Source organism: Ambystoma mexicanum, chromosome 7q, assembly GCF_040938575.1.
Source record: "Ambystoma mexicanum isolate Mex_15411 chromosome 7q, UKY_AmexF1_1, whole genome shotgun sequence".
Classification (NCBI taxonomy): Eukaryota; Metazoa; Chordata; class Amphibia; order Caudata; family Ambystomatidae; genus Ambystoma; species Ambystoma mexicanum.
Window position 1 is genome coordinate 642,075,994 of NC_090941.1, and position 24,306 is coordinate 642,100,299.

Genomic DNA, 24,306 nt, shown 5'->3' on the forward strand with positions numbered 1-24,306 from the left:
TCACTTGGTAGCTGTGGCTGAGGAGTCAGACATCCCTCAAGAAGAGTTAGGCAGTATACAGAGTATTCACAATAGGTCAAGAGACCACAATAGAAAACACTGACCAGGGCTTGGTGTAAAAGAGATATAATTATTTATTTAAAAACCACATCTAGAAAAACACACAGGCACTAATAGTAAGCAATTCAAAAACATGGTCACTAAAAGATATACACTCCCTTAAAAGAATATTAGACAAGTCTTAAGTAAAGCCCCACTTATTTTCAGAGAGTGGTGAGCGCTTAACGTAGATGGCATTCTAATAGTTTGTTTTAAAAAGGGAGAGAAAAGCAGAGAGCAAATTGAACAGATCCCAACACTTTTACAAGAACATAACAAGAGAGGAAGGCAAAGTAAAACCGTGAATTCAGAGTCAGTAGGCTGGATCCGCTTTAAGAGGATCGAAATGAAATGTGTCCAAGGTCACACGGTTGCAGTGCAAAAAAAGTCTTGTAATGGTTCAAAAAGGAGTTGGACCAAAGAAAGGGACCAGTTAGAGGGTCAAGGCGGCCAGCCCAGTGCAGAAGGTTAAGGAGTTATTATTACCTTGTACCAATCTTTAGAAAGGGAGGCCTGGCGGACACGGTGCCTTAAAGTGGTGAGAACACTCCAGCGGGGGCAGTTGTTCCTGGCAGCGGATGCAAGTCGCTGCTTCGTTCGGGGGAAGAGAGGATCTCGTTGTGGAGGAAGACAGGAGTCCGTTGCACTGCCAGGGAAGAAACCAGCTGCAGAGTTTCTCAGGTACAAGGAGCGGTCCGTTGATTCGCGGTTCAGTGGTGAGTGGCTATCCGGCCGCCGGGGTGCTTGGCACGGGCAGTTCGACCACAAACCGGTCTGGGGTGCGAAGAAAAGAAGGTAAACTGGTTGTGCCCACCAGTCAGGGGAAGAAGCCTCTCCAGCCGGGAGATCTTCTCTGTCGTCGGGAAGTGGTGAGTCTGTTCTGCAGGGCTCCACCGGTGGTGTCCTCGTGGTAGGTCGGCTCAGCTTCTCCCTCATCGGATTCTCAGGTCCTGTGGCGACTTCTGAAGTTCCAGTCCCCAAAGCCCTGCTTTTATGCAGCATACCCCCATTCACTCAGCCTAGCTGTCAATCAAACATGCTGAGTGGTGAGCCGGCCGGCTCACCACTTGGGCCAATCACACAAGGGTGCGACTTGAGTTACCAAGGTAACTCAGTGCAGGGTGCCTAAACCCCCTCCCACATCCCCTGTGGTACCCAGACAGAGTGGCACCACTTTTGGAGGCTTTTGTGGAGAAGCCCGCCAAAAAGTGGAACAAAGGGCTCGACTTGGGTTGGAGTCACAGAAGAGAACACAAACGCCATTTTAGAATCGAGTCTTGGCAAAAAATACCAACCGGAGAATTAATATTAATTAAATAAACCGGCGGTATGTTCGAGGCTATGAGAATTAAATAATTAAAATTGGTAGCCTCGAACATTGGGAAAATCCCATAGGAAAATATTTGCGGTCGAATATAAAAAGTAGTTTCCACTGCCACCAGCCAAAACTCGATTAGGGGGGACGGAGACGTGCCCCCTCGACTAACAGACCCCGGGGCAATTGAATTGCCCCGACCAGTACATCCACAATATGATGGTTTGTACTGGTTTCTGTTAATAATTTGGGACTAGTGAAGCTAGACTTTACATGCCCTGGGAGACAGTAGTCAGTCCCAGGGTATGGAGTCTATGGTGGGGTGTCACTATGACACCCCTGTGTTACTGCACGGAAGGTGCTGCGTAACACACATAGTAAAAACACATGAGACCCTATGGAGTAAAGGACCCCATAGCCCATAAAACACATAAGCAGTCAAAGGAATACCATAAATCATGTCCAAGAGTCGGAGAAAAAGAGTCTCGCTCTTGGCAAGAGGAAAAAACAAACTCCAGAAATCCAGCAAAGCTGCTGGGGGACTCACTAGGTTAGGAAATCCAGCCTAAAGAGAGAATTCTCCCTAACAACTCCCAACTGGCCCACATTGATCCCTCCCTTATGAACAGGAACAAGAATGTTAACAGTGCTGTGCTTGGGGCGCTCATAACCTTCCGGGAGGAAGGGCTCCCTTAACTTGTAGGATTATGGTTCTGTGGTGGCGATCTTGTAGTAGTGGTTGCAACTTGCTTCTGCTTCTTATTATGTTTGGGTGTTGGCTTATGGTGGCTCTCTTCTCATTCGGTCCCTGCGCTGTGGTCTTGAGTTGCTGGAGGCAGGTCTGCAGCCAGTTCGGTCCAGGTAGTTATTTTCTCCTTCAGGTGTTTTAAAAAATTTAGTTTTGCCTTCATGCTGAATGCGCAGTTTTGCAGGGAAGAGCATTGAGTATAGTATCTGATTGTCCTGCAGCCTGCGTTTGACGGTCATATATGACTTCCTTTGTGCCTGCACGGCTGGGGAGAAGTCTGGGTAGAATTGAATATTGTCCCCATCATATTGGAGGTCTCCCTTCTTCCTGGCTGATTTGAGTATAGGGTCACGCTCCTAATAATTTAAGAGTTTGGCTATAATTGTATGCGGGTTTGCCCCTAGAATTGGTTTGGTGTTAGGGACCCTATGTGCCCTTTCGACAACAAATAGCTGGGAGAGGGACTGAGCTCCGAAAAGTTCCAGACAGATCTATTCAACATGATCTTCCATTTTGGTTCTGAGCTGTTGCTCTCTGACCCCGACAATCCTGATATTGTTCCTGTGAGAACGTCCCTCCGAATCTTCGTTCTTTGCAGTCACTGCTTTCATTTGAGTCTCTAGTGAAGTCACCCTTGCAGCCAGAGACGATGAGCCGTCGTCTAGATTCGATACCCGTTGTTCAACTTCATCTAGTCTGTCTGCGTGTTTGTCCATGCGATGCTGCAGTTGATGGCCCTTTGAAGGAAGTGTGTCCAGTTTACAGCCCAGCCCTCCTATTCCGGCTTTTAGGTCGAGTAAGATTTCTCTGATGTCAGAGTTCTGGGTCTGCTCTTCCTCGTCGGCGTCATCTTGTACAGGTGACTCTGAACTGCTTTCGGGTTTGGACGGTTTAGTGGAGGAGCCAGGTTCAAAATTCAGTTTTTGCTGGGACTTGTCGGTCTTGCCCATGATGTACTACAGGATATTATCAGTTGGAGTAAGGTCCTCTAGTTTAGGTTATAGTATCGGTGGCGACTCGGTGGAGTCAACGATGCCAGGCGTATTTTGCTCCTATGTTGCTGGCGTCCTGAATGGTGTGACCAGGGGTTGTGGAGTCTGTTGGCAAATCTGCGCCTTGGGGGGTCCCGGGGCTCATGGGGTTCTTTGGTCATGAGCCAGCACTGATTTTGTTTGTTTGGAGTGAGCATCGCTCAGAACCCTCAGCTTCGTGTGAGGTTGGGCAAGTGGTGGTGTGAGAGCTTGCGCTTTATTGATAGACGTTGTCTGCGGATCCTGCTTTCATCGGGAGGCGCTGTAGCCGCAGCAGAGGATCTAATGTCAGGGTAGTGTGGAAGCCGCACCACTGGGCTTGTGAGTTTCTGTTGCGGCCGTGGATTTGGCCTTTGGTTGTGTTACTTAATTATGCAGCTTGGAGGGAGGATGATTGGGTGGTTTGGTATCAGCGCCAGTCACTGTGGCCGTTGTTTTGGGCAAAATCTGGGGCAGCATCGACAGCAATGGTAGAAGCCCCGGTCCTACCTCGCTGCGATTTGGGGGGCAGAGGACGACTGCACCGCCTGTGCTGCTTGACTCGATGACTGCTGTTATCACGAGGGGTGGGCGAGGAGAGCGGCCCCTGCTGCCTGTCCACTGGTGCTCTTACCCCCATGCCCGTGCGGATCTTGTTTACAGGTGGCCGCTGTTGCTCGTCACGTTGTGCTGGGTGGGCGACCGCTGCTGTCTTCTTTCTTGTGCCGGGCAGGGGGCTGGGGCCCGCCGCCGATGCCGGGCACGGCCGCATCCTCGCCCTCCAGGTCGTCCAGACCGGCTGCAGCCATAGTCCCAGTCAGCACCGTCAGGCCGGCTGATGGATCTTATTCAGCGGTTCCTGGGATCAACCCCGGCCTATCAGCGACTTCTCTGGGCGAAGCAGCGGTGTGGCTGTATGCGGACTCCTCCTCCACGCCTGCAATCTGCAGCGCCGCCGACAAGGCCTCCGGCTGCAAGGGCCTCTGGACTGCGTGGGCCGACAGGCTCTGGGCAGTGACTTCTCTGGAGTAGATATTTAGTCAGGTGGAGTACTGCCAGCTGTAATATTGGGCTTGTTGGGATTGGTAGCTAAGGCTGTGCACTTCCACCAGATTTATATTTGCTGTGGCCACCACAGAGGCATAGATTCTTCAGGATATGTTCGGAGCGACACAGAGCTCTTTAGGAAGCCGCCATCACGGTCTGCTCTCTAGCTCCCTCTCAAGACCTGTGGTTGAAGTTCGAGACGCGTGTTGGCAGCGGTTATAAATCAAATAACTTTGGTTCATTAGCCAACTTTGTTTGAAATAATACATTTAAAAGAATTTGTGGGAGGATTACTATATATCTAGTGTTTGGCGCATTGGGAAGATACATTGTTTGAAGCCATTATTTGATATGACATTGGGCTTGGAGTCACAATCAAAATCCGATGCTGCTTACTCACTTTAAAGAAAGTAGAATTTGTCTAAATAACAAATTATGTGCTTTCTTGTTAGAATTTATGCTGGTAATCGCATAGAAGCACTAAGCCCTTCTTTGTTTCAAACCTGCATGTAGTTATATATTTATGATTAGTTGGTTTCAGTGTCAGAATTAGGGTAGGTATTTCCTGAATGGTAACTGAAGTGAATTTAAAAGTGTGGCCAAGGGCGGATAAAGTGGGGTTGGTTTCAAAAGTAGAAGTTTGAGCGGTGGCGGTGAAGGGGTCGAAACCTTTTGCAGGCACTTAATGCACTAAACATTTAGGCAAAAACTGATATGTTGTCTGGGAAAATGTCCGAAATGGCCAATTTTGTTCCAGGGGAGAAATTAGCAAAGTAGTGGAACTTTGCCCAGAATTGGCAAATGTCTCAAATGAATTCCAGCACACTTGCTCATCACTAGTCACTACCAGTAAATAACACTCAAGCAAGTAACTTCGTTTTTTAACTAGTTGTAGATTGGCACTATTTCTATTTGTTATTTGTGTAGGCAGATGTAAAGTTGCATTGGAAGAAATGTCAGCTTTTCCATAAAGCTTGCTGCTGTAAGGAAGACATGCTATCAACAGTAACACAAACAGAAGTGATCACAGTCAAGGATGTTTATTGAACTTCAGTTGAGTTTGAAAAACGGCTATCTAATCCGAAATCTAAAGATTGGAGCAAGCTACGACCGTCAAATAATAATAACGCAGTCTTAGTGGTGTCTTGTCAAAATAAAAGAGCCTAAGCTAATAAACCTATTGCCAATCCTTACTTTTAAATACAAATAGCGTGGGAAACAATGTTATGAAAAGTGTTCAAGAAATTATATGTCAGGATATTCAAGCTGTAGGCTTCCCTTGCCCACGTTTTCAGCACAGGACAAGGTGGCACACTTGAGCTTAGGACAGTCTCTGGCTACTCTAGCATGAGGGTGCAGTTGAACACTTCAACATCATGGCCTTCTGTGCCAAAGTCTCTTTGCCTTTCAGAGGTCCTGATGCAACATAACAAACATCAAAGTTCCTTTCTCCTTAGGATTTCACATGTACAAATTCTCGGATGATCTTCGCTTCCACCCGGTTCCCCATCTGCCAGGCTCAGACCAACTTTTTATGTACTGTATCAACATCAAAGACTTTCGATTGTGCGCCGGATTTTGCTTGACCGGTCGCAGGACCACTTCGATGCACATTTCTTGACCACTCTTTCATTCTTGCCACCTTTCAACTAGATACCTTACAGAGACCTTCGATTGAGCACACACGCTGTGCCGGACCACTCTGTCAAAGGTATCGTATCTTGGTTTCAAAGTTCAATCACCCTGTAGTGATACACGAAATTGCAACCTTGCCAATCAGGGCTTTAGATGACAGCATTAGCCGCTGAAAGCCAATAGTGTATTCAAAGTATGTGCTAAAAATGCTGACAGTAGTCTGTTGTAGCACTTCCATTATGCAGTAGTGAGCTACAAGGAATATGCAGGCCTAGTATGAAATAGGTCACATTATGCATTGTTGATAGACAGGCAGGGAGAGGGCCCCTAGCTCTGTAGCTAATAGGTATTTTTGGAGTGTTTGGAACATCATGGCACCTATATAGCGCTTAGATAGCCAGTCTTAAGCGCTATAAACACTAAGCTATGAGTGCATGCCTTTTAGAGCTTGCAGATGGGGTTAATACATCCCTGCTTCCCTTAGAATATTCAGCCTCACTAACGGTAGCCCTGGCTCCAAGCTAATCTTCCTTTTCTCTGGGAAGGTACTGATAAGACATTCCTCAGCCTTCGCAGATGGGAACCAGGGAGGGGTAGGAGCGAGCAGGGAGCCTCTCAGAGAGAGTTGGGTTTTTTCCATGAGCCAGTTGCACAGGGAAAGTTCTGGAACTGTGCGTCATGGTGACTGACAGCACGAGATTATAAAATATCCATGCACACATGACTCGGTGGGAGATCGTCCTGTGGACTTGATTCGTGAACAGTCAAGTGCCCGGAATTGGAGCTCTGACGGCACTCCTTCAGCTCTGTCCTCTGAGCGGGGCTTGACAGCTATCTTATGAGGGCCAAGGTCTCCCAGTGCTGATTAAAGGGGCGTAAGACTGTGTTTCTCTATGTTTCTCTATGTTTATCTAAATTCCATGTTTCTCTATATTTTGCATTGCTCTAAGTTTTATGCTTTGTAATATTCTCTAACTTGAATCCCAAATGTATATGAAATTCACTGCTTAGAATAAATATGCTAAAACTTTGAGGGTGTCATTTGTCACTAGCATGAGATCACTGCTCAGCACAATAGAACCTGTATTTTGGGCTGAATTGGGTATTTTTGCTCTCAAAGGGCTGGCCCCGAGGAAGATTTTGCCCATATCAAGACATTTGGTGGCAGCTTTGTGGGATTTGTGAAGAGCAGTGCCGTGCTGTGACATGACAAATTGTGTGAGAGAACACAGTGTAGAGTGGGGAGCAGGCTGTCGCATTTCCTTGGTGGTCTCACTGCAGCTCTGAGACTTCAAAAGGCAGCAATGTTGTGTCGGCTTGCCGTGGCCGATAGCTTGTGTGGTTAAGACTCCCTTCAGTAAATCAGTCGTGACTGACTTATTGCTTGGGATTGGTGCCAGGGAGTACAAGGCGATAAACAAGCGGGAAATGGCTTTGTTTAAAGCGCTCCGATGAATGGTCAAGAAAGATGTATGCTCAATTAGAAAAGAATTTTATCATGCGGTTTCCCCAGTTTAAAGTTGTAATTTGGAATGCATAGTGAGACGGAGTTCTCATCTCTATTCTGTCATGAGGGCAGGGAAAAATAATTGCAAGGATTTGACATGCAAATTGTGAATAGTGATTTAACCATTGACTCAGCCCCAGTGTGCTAGCGAGTGGGGGCTGTAATGTTCGGAGGCGAAGGTTCGCTTTTTTGATGTATGCTTTTGAAGTGTTGGCATTCCTGAATAATGAGGGGAATGAGCCATGCTTAGGAGAATGAGTAACATCTGTGCTGAGAGCCTAAAGGGTTTGTGTTTTTCTTTTGGCAACTGTAAATTCCATGTGCTAGTGGGGGCGAATTCTGTTTTAAAGGAAACACACTAAAATGGTTATATTGCATTTTAAGCTGTGCCATGCTTATAATGGGTGAGAGACTCACTTAAAAAGAAAGTGAGTGAATGTTATTTGGATTTTCGATTTTTGTGTATTGATTTGAATTTGCAGAATCAGTTTGCAATGGTTTGGGGGGAAAAACAATTTATATTTTTCTAAATTGCCCCTGGAGTATTTTTAACTGTTCCCATGCTATGCCATGGATTTGTGCTGTTGCCTTATAAGTGATGCATGATTTGGAAATAGTGTCCTGTTGACTGTGATACATGGTGAAAAAATGTTGTTGACACATTAAACAGCCCACAAGCAATATATAGAGTGTGGGTTGCTCTTGCAGGAAAACAGTGCAGAGAGCTGCACTAAACATGGCATTTTTTTTTTTTTAAATGCACTGAAATAAGTGGTTATATTTTGGCAATGGTACAACAGAATGAAAAATCTGTGTGTGATAAGATAGCACAAAGATTTAGTGGGTTGTGGGTTCATTTGAAAAATCGCACTGTAAATTGGAGTGAATTTGTGAAGCTAAACTACAAGGTTACAAGGAAGAAAAAAAAAACGTATGCTTTTAAATGGGACATTAATCAGTTTAAAACAGACAAAAAAAAGACGCTTTGACATTTTGCAAAATTACATGGAGTAGAATCTGATGACAAGAAAAGTGCCTCTTTTGAAAATAAGAGTCTTGCTGTGTGTGCAGAGCTTGTGCCTTGAAGCTGTTTTGGGCGAGGTGCGCGAAAGGAAGGCAAACAAAAGCAGAATACTGCACTTCTGTTTAGTGAAATGATGCTTTTCTGAGTTGCTGGACAGAAACAGTACAAGAAAGAGTTAATCTGGATGAACTGTCTGAAACGAGTGCCTTTCCATTGAAGCCGCCACAGTGTAAGAGTTATAGAGCACAGAGATAAGCTTGCTGCGTGCTCATGGCGCTGCCAGGTGCACACGAAAGATAAACAATGACATGCCTGCATTCCTGAGGAAGGGGGTGCAAAGACAGAGAACTGTTCAGAAGTAAAGAATTTGCCCAGTGACACTGTGGTAGGAAACAAAGGCATGCAGGATGGCAGACGGGCACATCACATCTGAACATTTGGGGAACCTATGCATCTGTGAATGGGCCAAGAAAAGACAGCTGCCCATTCCAACAGACATTAATGTGCAAACCGCATTCCCATGTGATGTGATGTGAAGTGAAACGCTATTGCTGTGCAAGCTGCATTCCCATGCACCATGTGATGTGAACTGAAGTAAAGCGCTGTGCACTGGAGAAGAAACCTCTAGGCGCTTTGAGAAGAGAAAATACACATCTGGCAAACTGCAAGCTACATTGCCAGGGATGGAGTAACTGACAAAGACATTATGGCATTCCAGATGGAAGCAAAACTGACAAAAGTGCTTAGCCGTTTTGCAAGAGACAACATGCAGAGCGGGGCTTTGAAGTATAACATGAACACTGCACATTAGCCATGATCCAGAAGCCTCATGGCTTAGTGCAAGAATGAATGATTTGTTGAAGCAACAAAAGAAACTGACTTAGACTGTTGCACTCAAAGGGGTAGTCCAAGAAACAGCAAACCCCCTTTGAAAAAATGACAAGTGAAAAAACCAGAGGCTTGAAAGACACTGCCTGTATGGAGAAAAAAAAAAACATAAACAAAGCTGCTGCTTGTACAACTGTAGGCGGTATTGGACTGAAAGACTTTACCTTTGAAAAATGGAGTGATGCCAGCAGGGAAAACTAAATCAAGATCATGAGACACTGGAAGCAAGTTGGCGCCTGGCATTTGTGATCGCTTTGGTGAAAAAAGAAAAGCATTGTGCGACCTAGGTACTTATTATATGGCTTTGTAAAAGCACAGATCAGTCTGAGGTACCATTGACCAACTATGATCGCATTGCACAAATGAGTTTGTAATTAGGCAGTTACACCCCGTATGGTTGAGTGTAAATAAGCCCCCAGAAACATGCAGAAGGGTGATAAATAATTGCAGTAGCAATGACAAAGTGTGTAGTTACCTGATGAGACTTTTTGAAGATGGGGGTGGTATTATGGGAAGGGGTGGATAACGCTGATATTGAAGTTTTGATGACATCCTAACATTTCTGTTTGTATTTTGCCTAGGCAAATAACCAAGAAATAGATTGGGGGGTAGACGTGTGCAAATGCCGGGTGACACTGATCAAGGAAACAGACGCATTCTCAGAGAAAGCGAGCCACTGCGACATGCTATTTCAACTTTAAACGTGCCCTGCACCGCACTCAATGCTGCAACCTGCGAAAAGTGTCCAACAGAGTAATAACTTTTGATGAACTGGCACGGTGCAGGCTTGGCTAATTATCAAATATTTGATGCTACACATTCAAATGATTCAGTTGCTGGAAATAACTTAATTGACATGACTTGCCCTTTCTTGTTTAAAGGACTATGGACAATGAGTTGTGGACTGTAACATCATGCACCACAAACAGCTGTGTGACACAGCAATTGAATGCTAACACATTGAAAAATGATTTCTAAATGCACTGTTGAGATGAATCTGAAAAAACGAAATGGTTTTACTCTTCCAACTGAATTGCTTTAACCAGAGATGTTTTGCTTTTTGAGAAAAAAAAAAAAAACTTCTACGTTACACGTAGGCAGGAGAATGATTTATGAATTGTTGGGGCAGCAGGATTATGCAAGCAGGAGTGTAATTTATTTTGAAATAAGATGAGTGCGCACATCAAAGTCACCTGTGCGTAGGTTAAGATTCTTAATTGAAGTAATGCTGCCAAGTGTGTGAGCTATAATTTGAAATGGTAATCTTTGAAACACTGGATACTTTTACAGCCATCTTAAGGCAGGTAAATGAAACCATGACTGACTTGATGTTTGATTTTATGACACAGAGTGTGACACGGTTTTTGTTAAACCAACCAGTTTCATGTTTTTGTGGGGACAGCTGTCTCCAGCACACTAATGCAAAGAGTCACCTTTTGATTGTAGACATTTGGAATAATTCTTTGGAAAAGCGCTACAAATGAGTATCCACATGGAATTGCTAGTGTACTGGCCTGGCACATTGTCGGGCATCTTTTGTCACTGAATGGATACGATTTGTTTAATTTGTCTAATGTGATGTTTTTCTGATCAAGAACTGCAGCGAGTGCTCTCGCCAAGATTTTATGGACTATTACTTGACTAAATGCATTTTACACAATGGTGTGATGAAACAGCCACTGCCGTATAGTAGTATGGTGTTTGTGGCTAAAGTTATTATTGTATATGGTAGATATCCCTCTTGAAGAAGAGTATTCTCCAAGTCACAATAGGTAGACACTGTGAACCTGTTAGATTTTCCAGTAGTAAGACAACATGTAAATTGTAGGCTGGTAATGCACACCTTCATTATTACAGTGATACACTTAGACATAGGTTTATCATGAGGCAATGTTTCCTTAGTACTACCAAGCTGCTACAAATGGAGTCCATTTCTATGGCCCATCACCAGAGTGTGCGTAGCTAGGGAGCTAGATTCATTAATTGCAGGAGCTTTATATGCTTGTGACATAGAAACTGTGCACAAGAAAGCTAGCCACTATGGGTTCTGATGCCAGCTCTGCTATAGAACCTCTGGCCTAGTGGGGCCCATTGATACGCCCAACACTGCTACAAGTATTGACAACCACTGAAGATGGCAGAATTTTAGGTATGAAGACATTTTTGTCTGCCATAGGGCAGGTCAACAAGACTGCTAAATACACACGATGCATTGTATGGCAAACATTGTTTAATCAGCAGGTGTTGGCTTTTTACTGAGTGGGGGCGACCATCCTCCACACACTGGCACGCAGAGCTACAGTTACCAGCATACATATGAATCAAATTGCTTGCTTTTGATTGCATGAATAACACATGCCATGCTTTGATGTAAATTAGTAGAATTGTTTTTATTTAGATAACCTGGTGCCCATGGGTTCACCTTGTTCACGAAATTAGATGGTTTCTGGTTGGATTCCACATACATGGGGGAAGTGTCTAGTCACACAGCCCATAGTCACGCTTGAATGCCCTGGGATCAGGGGGAGGTAGGCTCTTAGAGTGAAAGGCTGCCAGGTTTTAGAATTGGTAACCATACATAAATGCAATAGTGCATTGTAGATTAGACTACACTGGATTGCCTTGAAATTTTAACTGCATGCTGCTTTTTAACTGACAATCAGTTATACAAAATTGATTTAGGTATTTTTTGTGTAGGCCAGGTTTTGGCTAGAGTAAATGTCCATGTTCACTTTGTGTAGGTGTTTTTTGTGTAGGCCAGGTTTTGGCTAGAGTAAATGTCCATGTTCACTTTGTGTAGGTATTTTTGTGTAGGCCAGGTTTTGGCAAGGGTATATGTCACTGTTCACTTTGTGTACATTTTTGTTTAGGTAGTGTTATACCTTGCATGCCACGCTAACTAACCGCTAGAAGATAGTTTGCTTAAACCTCTTGCAAAGCCCCAAGGTCTTTATCACTGCACTAAATACTATATTGATAGGTATTAGTCAGCATTTGTCGCACAAACGTTGAATAGGGGTGGAATGTAGTGATACACGAAATTGCAACCTTGCCAATCAGGGCTTTAGATGACAGCATTAGCCGCTGAAAGCCAATAGTGTATTCAAAGTATGTGCTAAAAATGCTGACAGTAGTCTGTTGTAGCACTTCCATTATGCAGTAGTGAGCTACAAGGAATATGCAGGCCTAGTATGAAATAGGTCACATTATGCATTGTTGATAGACAGGCAGGGAGAGGGCCCCTAGCTCTGTAGCTAATAGGTATTTTTGGAGTGTTTGGAACATCATGGCACCTATATAGCGCTTAGATAGCCAGTCTTAAGCGCTATAAACACTAAGCTATGAGTGCATGCCTTTTAGAGCTTGCAGATGGGGTTAATACATCCCTGCTTCCCTTAGAATATTCAGCCTCAATAACGGTAGCCCTGGCTCCAAGCTAATCTTCCTTTTCTCTGGGAAGGTACTGATAAGACATTCCTCAGCCTTCGCAGATGGGAACCAGGGAGGGGTAGGAGCGAGCAGGGAGCCTCTCAGAGAGAGTTGGGTTTTTTCCATGAGCCAGTTGCACAGGGAAAGTTCTGGAACTGTGCGTCATGGTGACTGACAGCACGAGATTATAAAATATCCATGCACACATGACTCGGTGGGAGATCGTCCTGTGGACTTGATTCGTGCACAGTCAAGTGCCCGGAATTGGAGCTCTGACGGCACTCCTTCAGCTCTGTCCTCTGAGCGGGGCTTGACAGCTAGCTTATGAGGGCCAAGGTCTCCCAGTGCTGATTAAAGGGGCGTAAGACTGTGTTTCTCTATGTTTCTCTATGTTTCTCTATGTTTATCTAAATTCCATGTTTCTCTATATTTTGCATTGCTCTAAGTTTTATGCTTTGTAATATTCTCTAACTTGAATCCCAAATGTATATGAAATTCACTGCTTAGAATAAATATGCTAAAACTTTGAGGGTGTCATTTGTCACTAGCATGAGATCACTGCTCAGCACAATAGAACCTGTATTTTGGGCTGAATTGGGTATTTTTGCTCTCAAAGGGCTGGCCCCGAGGAAGATTTTGCCCATATCAAGACACACCCTTCAGCAGTTCACTTTTACTTGCGTCAGTTATCACACGCGTTTCAAACAGTGTTCGTTCCGGCGTTCGCCATACAATGTTGCTGCTTGCTACCTTGACTTCAACACAGACCAGTCTTGTATCAGTCTCCCCGACTCACCGGCTGTGTTGATTTCCCTGATGTTGCCTTGTTCTTCGAGCCAAGGGCAGTACCACGGCAGCTGGCAGTTCTCACTGCCTTGATTATTGACGCGGGAGGGCCCCGGGTACCTCCGACGCACAATGCAGGTTTCTTCAGCAGGGTTTCCTGGTCTTATGCTTTCTATTCTCGAGCTTTCAGGAAAGTAACGGTTCCTTGTTGAAAAGATCAGTGGAACTTCCCTCCTTGCAACCCTCTTCTGTTTTGCTGTCTTTCTTTTCTCGTTAAACTGCCATCTTGTATAATGCTTGGGTGTGAGTCGGTTTTCTCTCATAGCGGGTTGTCTGTAAGAAAGTGTTTGTGTTGTAAAAGGGGGGGAGTAGAGTTCCTAAATATCCTACCTGGTCGGATGGGGTAAAGGTGCTTACAAGGAAGGGGATACCGCATCTCACCATCTGGTGTCCCACCCCAACTCCCCAAACTCCTCTCACCCAGGTGATCCTCCTGCACTGGTTCACCCCCAGGAACTGGATCCAAAAGCGATGGCTATGTTCTGGGCACCTGGATGACAGATCCCCAGGGATTAGTGGGTGAAACACCTTGTTTCTCACACTGCTCTAGTGTTTTATCTGTTTAATTTTACACTGTAAAAGTAAACAATGTCTGACCTATTTATCTGTGGGGTTATTATAGCTAAAGGTATTTAGGAAGAAATGTTATGTCACGCTAAGTCTTTTTTTTCTTTCTTGCCTCCCAGAGCAATTATATCTTTTGGATCAAAAAACAGAACTATTGGAGTTGCAGCTAAGAACCAGGTAAAGATTCCTAATATTGTTATAACTGGCTACTTGAATGCGATGACTTTCTTTTCTTAAAGAGCCAGTTCGCAGAGACCCTTTAGAAAAACAGACTGCTCTGGAAACGGAATTCCCCTTTATAAAAGGTGCAACACAAAAGAAGCAACAAAAAACACTCTCTCGCTGTACCACTCTTTCACCCTCTCTTGCTGTCCCTTTCTTTCGCCCTCTTTCTCGCTGTCCCTCTCGCTCTCCGTTTCACTTTCACGCTCCCTCTTGCACTCATTATCTCTGTCTCTGGCTTCTTAGTAAGAGTATGTTTTATGTATTGAATCCAAGTTAACTTGTAAAACAAAGGAAAAAGGTTAGCTGAACTTAAATGTTAAAGAATCATGGTTTGTAATATCTAGAGATGTAATCTTGTATGCTGAACATGCTTTATATCTATTTTCAAAGCCTAACTGTGCACTTTCATGAATGCATCAACTAATTTTAGTGTGTGTGGCTTCAGGTATGTCGTTATTTAACTGAAAACAGTAAGACACAAGCTGAATTCTCTGACAGTGTTTACAAGGAAGTCTCCTCATATGGAAAACAGAAAGTTCATTTTTTTGTACCTTTATTTTCATTATCCAAACAATACAATACAGCACAATCAATCCTCCTTCATCTTTTTTCTGATAAAACACAGTCCTATACAATGAAGTGGTTTGTTTCACAGAGCCACACTCCCCATTGAGCACCCACACCATTGAAATAACTCTGTCCAGACATAAAACGATCTGTCGAGATCCCATGTCCATGCCAGTCCCCCTAGCCGATACCCAACCAGGTCTCATGTGCCATCTGTCCTTGTTCCTTTAAATGTTGATGGCGGGGCACATGTGGATAACCCATTCAGGGTAAAACAGGATGTGTGTGTTCAGAAGAAACAACATGTTAAATGTTCAGTTATGTGTATCATTTTATTATTGGGTTGCTAAAAGCAGCCACCCTGCAGCCACCTCAACCTGGATCCTGACCATCACAGATAAGTACATGGATTTTTTGTTGCATTTTTTTGTTTTTTTTGTTTTTAGAAAGTTATTGCAGTTATTCAAGATCATCTCTTGTGAGACATCTCAATACAACATGAGTGTGTCATAGCTGAGTCTCAGTGTTGGAACTGACTGCCCGATGATGTACTGGGAGGCAACCAATAACATTGTCTAAAACAAAGAACATGGTTTTGTATCTGGTTCCTTTAATCATACTTCCAGCTAAGAAAGAAGGCATACATTTGAAGGGCCTGCATTTATTTGATGGGCATTGTGTGCCGATTCTGTTTTTTGAGGTACTTGGAAGTACAGCTAACTTCAAGTGCCAAAATGTTGTGCAGTGTTATTCTATGCTCATTGCACATCCAAGCCTTGAGAATGCCATATCTAAACAATTGACCCTGCTACCTGAGTAACATAAGTACATTGAATAAGGTATTTGTTTTTTCTTTGTTACACTTAGCATTTTGTATGATTTGGCTTTACATTTATTTATTTGTAATTCTAAATAGGTGATTGTATTATAATGCTTCAAAATCCGCAGAAGGCGCTGTTATTTTTTACTTTGTTGACAACATGTTTTGAGATTACACCAACATTGTAATTATCAATGAATGAAAACTTCTATCAAGTGTGAGAAACCTTTTCTGTTTATTTTGAAGCTTTTTTGTGTAGAAGGGGGTCAACAACAGACTTCACCCAATTTGTACAAAAAGGCCAAAGAAAGGATCTGGCTTTAAAATTCTTAAGCTACCTTTGAAGCCCAATCCCAAAAAGCTGCATTTAAGATCGGCCGCCTCAGCTCATGTTTATGAGCAGTCATCCACCCCTCCCACTCAAGAACATTTTCACCCTGCTTTGTAAAATATGCTCTGGTAAGTGTACACTGGACAAAAAGCTTCTGCAAAAGGAACCATTCACTGGACGGGGTCAGTGTGTGTGACCAACTATCCTTTTAATCAGCTCTGATACTTCACCAACTGTCACCTTCTTTTTCCACCTTATCGGTTGATTGCAAGCTTCTCCAGGCCACCTCTTTTTATGTAGCTTTACTCATTTTTGCTGTCCCCTTATCCTCTCGAAGTTTTTTGTTTTATTGACTACAAAGGACTTAATTTCTCTCCACTGATAAAAGTTCAAGTGGTGCATGGGTAGCAGTAATCTAATCCGTTTTTTGTGACTGACCCCACCGAAATCCTCAGTCATCTGTTTTAGGAACTTTTATTCGATATGTTTCTATCAGTTCCGGCTGGGAATTCAGCCGAAGTTGGTTAATGGCTATGCTGAAGAAGGCCCCAAACAAATGGTATGCTTGAATGCTACAAAGAAACGCTCAAAACATTTTATGTGGAGATTGTTTGAAAGAAATGCAAGGAAATGGATTGACCTGTTAACCTGGGTATTATTTGTGTTGAGGAGCGTTGCCCAATTTGTTACTTGTCTCTCGCCTATTGAGCTGGTTAATTGTTGAAAGTCATGCTACGTCTTGGGCATGCCTCAGAAGCCTGAGAGAGAAAGTGAGATACTGCTTAGTTGGTCCAAAGTATTTGCAACCTAATGATCCTGGTAAGCGAACAGTTGATCCAACATTTCTCCTCCGAACAAACAGGCTACGGATATTCCACATTAGGGATCAAGTGATTGGGCCTCATTACGAGAAGTGCGCTAAAAACGGGGTCATGGAGGAACTAGAGGGTCTGTGCTCATTTGACGCCGCTAATAGCGGCTGATTAGAAGTGCGCGAGCACGTGCGAACCCCCATGCCGGTAATGGTCATACCGCCTTGCCTCTGAAGGCCCTCCAACCCCCTGATAGCAGGGCCCGACAAAACTAATGCGCTGGGAGGAGATTTGTAGTACCTTCATCCAGATGGAGTCTATCGAGGGCTTCGGGGAGATGGAGACGGGTGCCGCAACATCTGGAGATGGAGGTGAGTGACCCTGCAGACCCCAGTAGGGGAAACCATGACATAGCACAAATGATCTGGAATAGAGTCTAGGCAAGGCAATGCATGTCCCAACACACACACATCAATATTTCAATGTCCAGATGGAGGCCCAAACCCTGCCAGACTGAAATGCATGCTGAGTGCCAATCCCATTACCAACAGACAGCCAACACACACGGACCATTCCCATGTCATACATCACACAAACCCCAATACAATGGCATGCCACCTGCCATGCAGCATTCCTGAATTGAGACGTCACGGCAAATGCCAAAATGCCCCCCTTCAAACTACCCTGGGTGACACACCTGTAATATATGAATGCATGATAAATGAAAATCTCCACAGCACCATATAATAAATCTTGCATGTAACACCATCACTGATGCTCTGCATCTCTTCTACCCCCCCAGGCACTGATGGAGAAGATGCCAGTGAAGAACCACCCACCAGGGCATCCACGTCCGGGGCCAGAACAACTGCCACAGGCAAAACCACCTCTGGGGCAGCCTCGCAGCCCACATCAAAAGCCAGGGCGAGTGCCCAGGCCATGCCCGCACATGAGGGACCCACAGCTACGCCTGAGACCGGAACCACAGAGCTGGCAACACCAGCGGAAATCGAGGCCAGTGACACCAATTCAGCAGAAACAAGTTCCGTGGGCGAGGCAGCAGCCACTGCCCCACTGAGCGACATCGAAATTGGAGCAGAGGTGTATGTGGACGAGGAAGGCCTAATCCATGTGGCATGCCCACACTCCCCAAGCCCCCTGTCCACCCCCTACCCCACACTCAGGCCACACCCACCAGCACCTTTGCGGATCCTACATTCCACAGTTCAGACCTCAGCACCACCCCTGAGGCCAGCCTTGCCAATGCACACCCGGTCGCAGCAATATGTTACGGCACGGCTATCAAGGGTGGAGGCAAGACATGACTCCATGCTGGAACTTTGTTGACAATATGTTGCGGAGGGAGAGGACACAAGGCGAGAGATAGCGCAGGCCATTGCGGGGAACACTGCCACCATCAATGCTTCTGCGGTGATGATGCGAGACAGTCTGGGGGCCGTCACGCAGGTCCTGACCTCAATACTGCTGCACATGCAGTAGCAACAACCCACGCCAACCATGTCAATCACTACGCATCCACCCCATCCACCACACCCCCATCCTCCACACCCGCTTCCTCTGCACCCTCCAGCCCTGTGCGTCTGACAAGGCGGAGTGCGAGGCAGTCAGAAATGCTGCCCCCGGACACCAAGAAAGCATGGAAATAGTGTTGGACAACAATGAGAGTGGGTAAGATGGTGTCAGTGGTGTATAGGTGTATAAGGGGGGGTTCATTGGGGTGTATGGGGAGTTCATTGGGGGTATGGGGAGTTTTGGTGTAGTGGGGGGAGGGAGGTAGCTCTTTTATGTAGTTTACATTAATACACCCGTTGTATAAAAAATCATTTAATGCCTGGACATTGTTCTTTTCGTGTGTATCCATTTCATTCATGACAGTGCACAGTGCCCAACTACCCGCATACCCTGTGTGCATGTCCACATGGACCCAGTGCTCAGTGTAGCACTGACACATATCCATCAACGTCCCTGTGTTTCAGAAGCATTCGTCAATCAGTGATTGACGTAAAGCACGTCCATCTTGTGCATCAAGTACTGGCAGGAGTGCTGCTTCTCCTCCGTCTTCATCCTCATCATCCACACCCGGTGCATGCATGTCAATGTCAGGTGGCAGTGGTACATTTCTCCGGATGCACATGTTGTGCAGCATGACACAGGCCATGGTGATGTTTGCCACCTTCTCAGGCCTATAAAGGAGTGCCCCACCAGACCTGCTTAGGCAACGGAACCGCGCCTTCAACAGGCCAAATGTCTGCTCAATCACGACACGGGTACAGGTATGAACCCGATTGTACTCCTCTTCATGGCTGTTCTGCGGGTTCCGCACAGGGGTAAGTAGCTACGGCTTCAAGGGATATCCTCCATCACCTGCATGCAAATAGAAAGAGGTCTGTGTGAGTTACTCTGAGCTGCCACCTTCAGGATTCACAGCCATGGCCGCAACAATTTGCTGTTGACATGCACATGTCACTGTATGTATGCACAAATATTATTTAGATGCATCGTATACTGCAATATGGTGTGCTAGTCTGGATGGCGTTGAACGGATGATGCAGGGTGATTACTTGCATGCTGATGCGGATGTACTGTGGATGCAGGACGATATCTTGCCTCCCATGATTGCTGTGTGTACTACTCTGATAATCACACTAGCCACATTGGCACAGTTGCAATCATGTTTGGTCATGCATTGCTTGACATACCCATGGTGGCCAGGTTGTGCGTCTTACATGTTCTAATTGATATGCGGCATTGGCCCAATGTGTGGCAGTGATGTCATGTTCGGGTTGGGAGGTTCAGGACAGGTGTGTGTATAGCTCTGCGTGCATTCTCCACTCACCGCCCACTCCCACCCTGGTGGAGTATGCATCCCCCCACCTCACAACCCTGATGCACTGCCATGGCCCAGTCAGGCAACTCACCAAGCAGCCAGGCACGTCGTTGTTAGGGAGAATTCTCTGTTTAGGCTGAATTTGCTAACCTACTGAGTCCCCTAGCAGCTTTGCTGGATTTTTGGAGTTTATTTTTTTCTCCTGCCAAGAGTGAGACTCTTTTACCCTCACTCTTGGGCATGATTTGAGTGTGTTTCTTTGACTCTAGATGTGTTTAATGGGCTACGGGGTCTTTTACTCCATAGGGCTTCATGTGTTTTTGTGATGTGTGTTACACAGCACCCTCAGTGCAGTAACACAGGTGTGTCATAGTGACCCCCCAGTATAGACTCCATACCCTGGGACTGACTACTGTCTCCCAGGGCATGTAAAGTCACCATTGACTTTACTAGTCTTGAATTCTGAACAGAGCCAGTACAAACCATCATATTGTGGACGTACTGGCTGGGGCAATTCGATTGCCCCGGGGTCTGTTAGTCGAGGGGGCACGTCTCCGTCCCCCCTGATCAAGTTTTGGCTGGTGGCAGTGGATACTACTTTTTATATTCAACCGCAAATATTTCTCTATGGGATTTTCCCATTGTTCGAGGCTACTATCTTTATTTATTTAATTACGATAGCCTCGAACATACCGCCCGTTTATTGAATTATTATTAATTCTCCGGTTGGAATTTTTTTCCAAAAGTCGGTTCTAAAATGGCGTTTGTGTTCTCTTCTGTGACTCCAAACCAAGTCAAGCCCTTTGTTCCACTTTTTGGCGGGCTTCTCCACAGAAGCCCTCCAAAGTGGTGCCACTTTGTCTGGGGTACTTAGGAGGGGTGGAGGGGGATTTAGGCACCCTGGACTGAGTTGCTTAGGCAACTCAAGTCGCACTCCGTCCTGATTGGCCCACCACTTAGCATGTTTGGATGACAGCTAGGCTGAGTGAATGGGGGTTTTCTGCATAAAAGCAGGGCTTTGGGGACTGGAACTTCAGAAGTCGCCACAGGACCTAACAATCCGACGAGGGAGAAGCTGAGCCGACCTGCCACGACGACACCACCGGTGGAGCCCTGCTGGACCGTCTCACCACTTTTCCCAACGACAGAGGAGATCTCCCGCCGGAGAGTCTTCTTCCTTTGACTGGTGGGGATAACCAGTTTCACCGTCTTTTCGCCTTCCCGACGCATCTCGTGGCCGCCTTGCCTGTGCCAAGCACCCCGGCAACTGGAATACCACGTTTTACCACGACCGCGAAATAAAGGGTAATACCTTTAACCGGAAAACTCAGCAGCTGGTTTCTTCCCTGGCAGTGCAACAACCTTCATCTTTCCTCCAAGTCGAAATCTTCTCTTCCCCTGGACGACGACGAGACTTGCACCCGCTGCCAGGAACAACTGCCACCGTTGGAGGATCCTTCCCACTTAAGGTACCGTGTCCCGCCTGGCTTCCCTTGCCACAGACTGTACGGGGTAGATTTAGCCCCCGGCTTTCGAACCTGGGTTAGCCTGGGACACCCTTGCTAAACTTTTCTGAGCCTCTCTAAACTCTTTTCGAACTCTCTGCAAGACTTTCTAAGCCTAATGTAACTGTGTGATCTTGGGCACATTTGTGCTCTGCTCTCTCTAAGAGTGGGCCCAGCCTATGGACTTTGGCTCACAAGTGACTTTTTGTCATGATGCCTACCTCCAAAGAGCCAGGCCGGGCCCAGCAACCCCAGAGGCAGACATCATTTTCCCCAGGGAAGTCTCAGCGGGCCCAAGTCGGGGCCCTTTGGACTCAGTCCTGGCACCTTAGGCGCCAGGCTCATAGCGGACCCCAGTCCTGGCGCCTTAGGCGCCAGGCTCATAGAAGAGGATATGTGTTTAAGTGCTGCTTCTCTTGAGGCCTGAATGGGACTACTTTACCTGTAGGACTACTTCACCACCCGGGTGTGGTCAGGGAAGGATACATACCTGATTGGTGGAAGGATACATACCAGGAACTTCTTCCAAGGCTATTTAAACCCCACCCGAACAGCCACACGTGCTTCGCGTTGTTCTGCACCTAGCAGCTGGACGCTCACCGTGTCAGCTCCTGCATCCTGACTTCAGCCACGCCTGCCAGCACCCTGGAACACCTGCAAGGGGAGAAAGGAAGAGAATAGGAGAAGAAAAGCCCTTACCTGCTAAATCTGCATCCCGGAGTCATTTATCCAACGGCCCTGAAAAGGAAGACATCATTTTAAAGGCATTTTGTTTCGATCGCTGCAGCGCTGCATTTTACTCACCTTTGCAAGGCGCTTCCATCTTCAGCAGCGATCTTCCGGATTCAGCTACGCCCCGGCGCCTAGAGGAAAAAAGACAAGAACAAAGGTGAGAGGGAGAAAAGGAATAAGGAAAGCTCAGTTTCCTTTTAAGTCTTACCTGTTGGATTATTCCCACTGCATTTCGGGTCCTGCCGCTTCCTGGCATCTCCGGACCCCGGCCCCTATGGGGAAAAAAGACAAAGACATTGAATGAGCGAATGCAAAGACATTACCTGAGCGCTCATCCAGAACTGTTTCACTTCGGGTCGGCGCCATATCTCCGGCACTCCGAACCCCGGCCCCTAAGGGGAAAAAGACATAAGCATTAGCGCTTGCTGCAATTAGACAACGAACATTATAATTAAGCTTGAACTTTTGAACAGAACTTTTACAGCGCCTTACCTGAACAGTCAAGCTTACCTGAACTCCCATCAATCCTCAATCCAGTGAAGTAACTGGGTTTCAACGCGCCCCTGCATCAGAAGCAGGATGGAGAGCTCATCCTTCCAAACCCTAAGGTGAGGCTTCACGGGGATTCGTGGAGGAGGTATCGTGGAGGGTTGGAAGGGAGTGGGAGGCTTGAGCATTGTTCCACAGTTGGTAATACTCCCTTTTCACGCACAGGAGGGTATCCAACGAGCCAGGGAAGCCAGAATAGAGGGGAACTTCCTGTCCATCTTCAGAGTTCTGCGCCTTCGACGCCGCGCCTCCGTGGGAACCAGGTGAGCGTTACACTTTTGCTCTTCTGCCTTGCTAATAGTGTTCCTAAATCTTAGAGTGGTGTATCTTTTTCCCTCCCTTCTTCATAAACTTATTGGAGTGCCATCTATAGTTTAGCGCTCACCTCTGTATGGAAATAAGTGGTGTTAACTAATACTTATCTGATAAGGAATAAGGGTTGTATATATTATAATAGTAACTGTGTTTAGAGTGTTTTACAATAAGAGTGCTAGAGTGGGGAGGCCACCAGGGGGTGCACAGGCAATGGCTGCCTGACTGCGGAGTTCCCGCCGAGGCCGGGCCTTGTCAGTGTATTGAGCCCCCCCGACAACTCCCCGAGCGAGCTCACCGGGTGGCAGAAGCTGATTAACCCCCCCCGTGACTCCCCCGCTCGAAGGAGTGGACCTCCAACTCCGAGTGGAACCGGAGATCTGGGAGTGATGGCGCGCAACAAGGCAGGCGCCGCGCGTGACGGCGCTGGATGTGAAGGATCCCTCCGCAACGAGAAGGTCGGGGTGACGATCCGGGACACCCCCGGCCCCGGTGGTGGAAAGCGAGTGTCGGAGGGGTAGCGCCCCCCGGACGGAGGAAACGGACATCTTTCTGGCCCTGCTCCGGGCCCCATGGCACGGCGGCGCAGTGGCCCGGGAAGACGACGCCGGAGGAGGCCCAAGAGAGGAGGCCCCCAGCAGCTGCCCCAGCCCGGGTCCCACCCAGAATCAAGACAGCGACCTCCGGCCAGAGAGCCGACGACGAGGTCCCCTGCGGCCATGGGCACTGTGGTGGGAGGCCCGGGGCTGCGCCCCGGCATGAGGACCCACCAGACGATGGTTAATCGCGGGAGACGACAGTGACTCGGCGGCCTAGGTGAGAGGCTACCGCCTGCAACGGCGGGCATGTGCCCGTCTGAGGGGCCATTCCACCCCCCCAAAGGGGTCAAACCTCGCTCCTGCACCCCCCACCTGAGAAATGCGCCACGACATGACCCCGGGACAGCACAACACACCCTCAAGGGCCCGTTAGGCCGCAACAGACCACGCAGCTGGTGGTCAGCACGCCCTCACGGACAGAAGGAAAACCCCACGGGCTCCCGCCCTCGCGAACTGAAGAGCGCCTTTGGCGTTCTCAACTTCATCGGGCCCACGGCCTACCCTGAATCAGCAGGCGGACTGCTACCCAGGTGAGAAGCCCCCGTCCTAGGTTGGCGGGTCGAGTGCCCGCCTGGTGGGCTGCCCCACCCCCAACACGGGATAATTCACCGTCTACTAACCCATCTGGTGAAACGTGAACCTGTCTGGCCCCGGGGCGACGCGGCTCTCCCCCCGGGGGCCCTCCCGGACCGCAGCGGACCCCGCGACAGGGGACCAGTAACACCCCATGAGCTGGAAGAGGACCCTACAAACGTTTAGCTTCCAACAAACAGAGATCACTACCGAGGTCTTAACTCTCTCTGGAACCATGGCCCACCCTGAACCCGCTGGCCAGCCCGCACTGACGATGGAAAGAGGTTTCGCCTCCTTCCTCTGGGAGATTAGAGAAAT

At 46.9% G+C, this 24,306-nt stretch overlaps 1 protein-coding gene across 1 annotated transcript in view; it reads left to right on the forward strand.

The window, feature by feature from the left end:
* HSPH1 (heat shock protein family H (Hsp110) member 1) overlaps positions 1-24,306 on the forward strand; it is a 2,244,846-nt gene that overhangs the window by 219,383 nt on the left and 2,001,157 nt on the right. The window contains exon 2 of the mRNA XM_069639955.1: positions 14,235-14,292. Coding sequence (XP_069496056.1) covers positions 14,235-14,292 — 58 coding nt within the window. The remainder of the gene's footprint in view (positions 1-14,234; positions 14,293-24,306) is intronic.